The sequence below is a fragment of the Urocampus carinirostris genome, chromosome 16 (assembly GCF_059441175.1).
Source record: "Urocampus carinirostris isolate Australia breed hairy pipefish chromosome 16, RoL_Ucar_1.0, whole genome shotgun sequence".
NCBI classification, from domain to species: Eukaryota; Metazoa; Chordata; class Actinopteri; order Syngnathiformes; family Syngnathidae; genus Urocampus; species Urocampus carinirostris.
Genome location: NC_142364.1, coordinates 32,194,415 through 32,199,616, shown reverse-complemented (window position 1 = coordinate 32,199,616; position 5,202 = coordinate 32,194,415). Strand labels below are relative to the sequence as shown.

General features: G+C 38.2%; 1 protein-coding gene across 1 annotated transcript; it reads left to right on the top strand.

The window, feature by feature from the left end:
- LOC148351082 (uncharacterized) lies at positions 1 to 4,898 on the top strand. Its single transcript, XM_088319872.1, has 2 exons — positions 1 to 264; positions 3,095 to 4,898. Exons 1-2 carry the CDS (start codon positions 123 to 125, stop codon positions 4,240 to 4,242), a joined length of 1,290 nt encoding a protein of 429 aa, XP_088175998.1. The 5' UTR covers positions 1 to 122; the 3' UTR covers positions 4,243 to 4,898.
- The last annotated feature ends 304 nt before the right edge of the window (positions 4,899 to 5,202 follow it).

Here is a 5,202-nt window from a genome sequence, read left to right as displayed (position 1 = left end):
TGTCCTTTCGAGTCACTAATAGGACTTCTCCGGCGTCCGGCCACGTTATTTCCCCCTCCAACTCTTTGGAATAGCTCATTTTATTTTGTCAAAATCCACTGTGAGCTTCAAACGCTGCTAAAATGTGCTCAAAAGCGAAAGGAAAATTAAAAGAAGAGTTTTGGGATGTGCAAGAAGAGACCGAGCGAGAACATCGAAGGCCGGTGTTGTGCACAACACCGGACGATGTTAGCAAGCAGCTTCGAGTTGAGTTGAACAGAGGAGGTTGGTCACTTTATATTCTAAAACAGCTTTGACATTTAATTTTTCTTAATATGTCTCATCTCTATTTATTATTATAGAGGGCTCCGCGCTTTGTGTTAAAAATAGTAACACGGCTTCGTGCCTCCATCTTGGAAGTCTGTCGATTACAAGCGGTGATAGCGAGAGGAGCAAATATTTACTCAGTTTGTCTATTTATTTACTCAACTAGCTTCGTTTGTGTACGGATTTTGTCCATCAACACTATGGAAAACTACGTGGAGAGTTTAGACAAGCAAGCACGCGAGCGGTACGCTGCGAAGTTGCATTTTATTGGAAAATTGGATCCCTACAAAATTAAAAACAAGGACTGGAAGTCTGATCCTGATTTGTTGCCGTGTGTGACTTACATCGAACTTGTTAACTATCTTATTTTCCACCCAAGTCCCTTTTGTGAACTGAAGGATTTTCAAAATTACAAAAGTATGGAAGCCTACGACAGATTTGTGTCTGGTTGGGTTCGGGATGTGTATGTGCACACAAGCGAAGGTGATGAAAACAAGATTGTGAAAGGGAAAGTTCTACATTCTCAGAGTTTGTCTCAGCCAAGTTTACAACCATGGATCATTGTTGTTAAGAATATTTTTTCAGAAATGTTACTCAAGAAGCAACACCTACAGTATTTAACCTAGCCATACTTGAATGGTGTCGACAGATGTACATGAAGTACACATGTCCCATAACCTTTTTAAAATTTATTTCTACATCATAAATAATTCAATTTACCTGTCAGAAAGTGGTCAGAACAAACACGAACACAGTCAAGCTTTGGCAAATTCAACCGGTTGATAGCTGCCAGCCACATTCGTCTTCGCCGTTCACTTTTCTCCTGAACTTCAATCCCCTGATTGTAAACACACTTCGGAAGTCTAAAGAAGCCCTTCCCACCCTTTTCCCCTCGGCTACAACAGGCAACAATAACGCACGTATTCGGCATTACAATGTAGAATCTAACTGGTTCGCTGAACAATAACAATGAAGTGAAAAGCTTTGTGGACTTCCAAAATGGCCGCCAGCAATGCATTGTGGGTAATCTTAGGACCTCGAAGCACTCTATTGACAAGGCTTCGAGAAGTGTGGGGGGGGGATTCTATTTAGTTGGTGTCGAGACAATATGAGCGTGAATTTTTACGCTCGTGTGGCCAAAACACAAGTTAAAATTCCAGGTAAATTAACTGAGTGGTTAGTGCCCTCGCAGCACAGTTCTGAGGTCATGGGTTAGAATCCATCCACAAACTTTCTGTGTGCAGTTTGCATGTTTCATACCTGTCAACCTCCACGGCTCCATGCTCTTACAAACTGTCGTATTTTCCCTTACAAAATACAAAATAATCTTACACCATATTTTTTTTCAAACGTGTTTATTTATGTTGTTTAACATGTTATATTGTACATGTGTTTCGTTATATCATATATATTGTTAATTAACATTTTGTTGTGAGATCCTGAGTTGCTCGACATGAATGAGGTTTATTATAAAAAAAGTTCAAAAATTAAGTAGCTTGGACGTTCACTGTAAAAGGAAAAAATACATGCAAATATAATGAAGTAGAATAATACATTTTCTTATTCAAATTATGATTTCATTTTCTGCATTAAATTATTGTTGGTAATATACGGATTGAAGGGATAATCACAAACCTGTCTTTTTTCATTTTCTCATTTTATACTTCATTTTTTTCTTAACTTCTTTACACAACATAATAATTCGTAATATAATGCATCAGAGCAAGTGAGCGGTTTGAGAGCCGGCTCTCGCAACTAATGAGTTGAGCCGAAAAAGCTGGTTCTCTAAAAAGAGACGGACTTCCTTTCACTACACAACTACCATGGAATGATGCATGATGGAAAATCACCAGGCGGCAGACGCACGCGCACAGTAGCATCAAACCGCTTGCTTCGTTTGCAACGAAAAAAACGATACCGAGATAGAGGCTACCGCGGCGAACTCGTTTGACTTGATTGATTTGCCATTTCGTGATAGTCGGTGTATACCGGATGGTACCCATAATTGACAAATTGGCCTTTTTCCGTACAGATTTTATTGTACGTCGTACAAGTCTTAAAATGCCTAGTAAACGTACTTTGTACGGCAAAAACGTACAGGTTGACAGGTATGATTTTTTTAAGGGTTATTGTTCTATCTTCTTTATTCATTATCCATTATACGTTATCGGTCAGTTCATAATACGCTACAAAGCCTAGGACCGGGACTCTTATTCTCAGCCAAAAGGCCAAGCTAAGGTCCTAGCCTTAAAGCCTTTCTTCGATCATTGCGAATGCACCGTACCCGGAAGTACTGCAATACCGGGCCGATGCGTGGAGTGGACAGCACTGCCAATAAGACGTCATTCTCTGAAGATGTGTTTTTTAAAAACTTTTTTTTTATGCTTTAGCATCTGTGGTCGACTTAGCTAAACTTCTGGTTGTGTAGATGTCTGGGATAGGTTATAAAATACACGGTTTCCAATATGTTTATGGTTTTTCTTTCATCTCTATATCGCCATAATGGCATTGCATTGGTAAGAGGTAAAGAAAATTGCAGTGAGTTTTGGTTTCTTCTGAAAGGTGACGTCAGTGAAAGCCCACGATTGTGATAAAGGTTGCCAATACTTTGCAAAAATAAAATGCGGAACACCTCCTTGGTTGTCCAACCATTATCCTCAAAGACGGTTGTTGCATTTTGTTTGCAGAAATGTATAATGGCTGATTGGAGCTATGATCTTGCTCTAAATTTTTAATTTTTTTTGAAGGTGAAGATTTTACCAAATTGTGTGTATCTTGTGTCCCGCAGATGTCAGAGAAGACTATCTTCTTCCTTGGCAAGAGGATCCAAAGTCGCCTGGTGTGAAAAAGGAGGAAGATTTCAATTTTGCTCACATTAAAAAGGAGGAAGAAGATTTGGAGCTTGCTCATATTAAAGAGGAGGTCGATTCGAAGCCATTTCACCTTAAAAAGGAGAGGAATGTGGAGCCTGATCATGTTAAACAGGAGGGACATTTTACAGAGCTGCCTGTGACAGGGGTCTGTTTAACTTCCGAAGATCAATGTTGTTTGAAATCCCATATGATAGTCCACACTGGCGAAAACCCTTTTGCCTACTCAGGATGTGGGAAAATATTTAGCCAAAAAGGAAGTTTAAAAAATCTCGTAAAAACTCACACTGATGAGAGACGTTTGGCCTGTTCAGATTGTGGTCAAAGATTTGGCCAAAAATCACACTTAATAAGCCATACAAGAACTCACACAGGTGAAAAACCTTTTGGCTGCTTGGATTGTGATCATAAATTCAGCCAGAAATCACACTTAATAAGTCATGCAAGAACTCACACGGGTGAAAAACCGTTTGTCTGCTCATTTTGTGGTCAAAAATTCAGCTTGAAAAAGAATTTAGAAAAACACACAAGATCTCACACTGGTGAAAAACCTTTTGCCTGCTCAGATTGTGGTAATACATTTAGCCAGAAAGCACACTTAATAAGTCACACAAGAACCCACACTGGTGAAAAACCTTTTTCCTGCTCAGTTTGCGGTAAAAAATTCTCTGAGCGTACGACTTTAAGAAGACACACAAGAACCCACACTGGTGAAAAACCTTTTGCCTGCTCCATTTGCGGTAAAACGTTTAGCTTGGAAAAGGGCTTAAAAAGCCACACAAGAACCCACACCGGTGAAAAACCTTTTTCCTGCTCATTTTGCGGTAAAAACTTCTCTGAGAGTGCAAACTTAAAAAGCCACACAAGAATACACACTGACGAGAAGCCTTTTGTCTGCTCATTTTGCGGTCAAAAATTTTGCTGGAAGTCACAGTTAAAAAGCCACACAAGAACTCACACTGATGAGAAACTTGTCTGCTCAATTTGTGGTCAAAGATTCGCTACTCGGGGTAAAGCTCAGCGACACAAGTGTGCTGGTAAGAATAGCATTGATCACACTGCTTGATATGTGCTCATAGTTTGCGTTTATATTTAAAAAAATCACTAGAATACTACCAAGTCCGTCTTAAATAATTTTGAATTTTTTTGAAAATGTGACTGACAAGCTAGGGTATTGCAGGTTGTCTTTTTTTTCATTAAATTCTGTTAATAGAAAATGATGTTTATCATTTAAATATTTATTATATATTATTGACTTTGTTTTTGAACTTCTTTCTGACACATGTATTTCCAGTTGTGTATTTGCATTTGTTTAATGGTCATTTTTCATCTTCTACATAAAAAAGATAAAACAGTAATCCTTTGTTTTTTTTGTAGACGCTAGAATCCTCAAATAACCCATAAAAGGCAAATCTTCAAAGTATAAACCATTCATTTTTGCAAAATGTATACAAATAAATACTCTCTTATGCATTGAAACCAAAGAACAAAGACATTTACAGGCTCAAGCACTTGTTTAACAAAAGTACCGTACTTTAAAAATTTCTTTTTTTACAAATAACTTCTTTGCAGTCAAATAATAATTGTAATAATCTACGACAGTCCCACTTGAAGGTGAATGGTGCAAACAAGTGAAACCAAGATATTGCAAGGGATTACTGTACATCTGAAATGACATAAAAGATGTTCTTAATACACCAATAAATGTCGTTTTTTTGGTAACCTTGTGGACAAAATTATTCAAACAATTCTCATTTTTGGGCATGTTCCACTGGGGAATATCTATGCCATTGAGTCTGGTGATTCCAGATTATTCCAGCACTTCCATGCGACCAAGCTGTATTTGATTTTCAGGTAAGCTTAATTTGTTTGTCCTAGTGGAAAGTCTCCCAAGCCTCAGCTTTTTCACTGACTAAATCTATCTATCTACCCTGGTCATATCCCTCGAGAGGGGTGACCGACAGCAAGACAAACGCATACAAAAACAAAGAAAATAAAAAAGGGAAAAAGTAGCAAAAAACACACA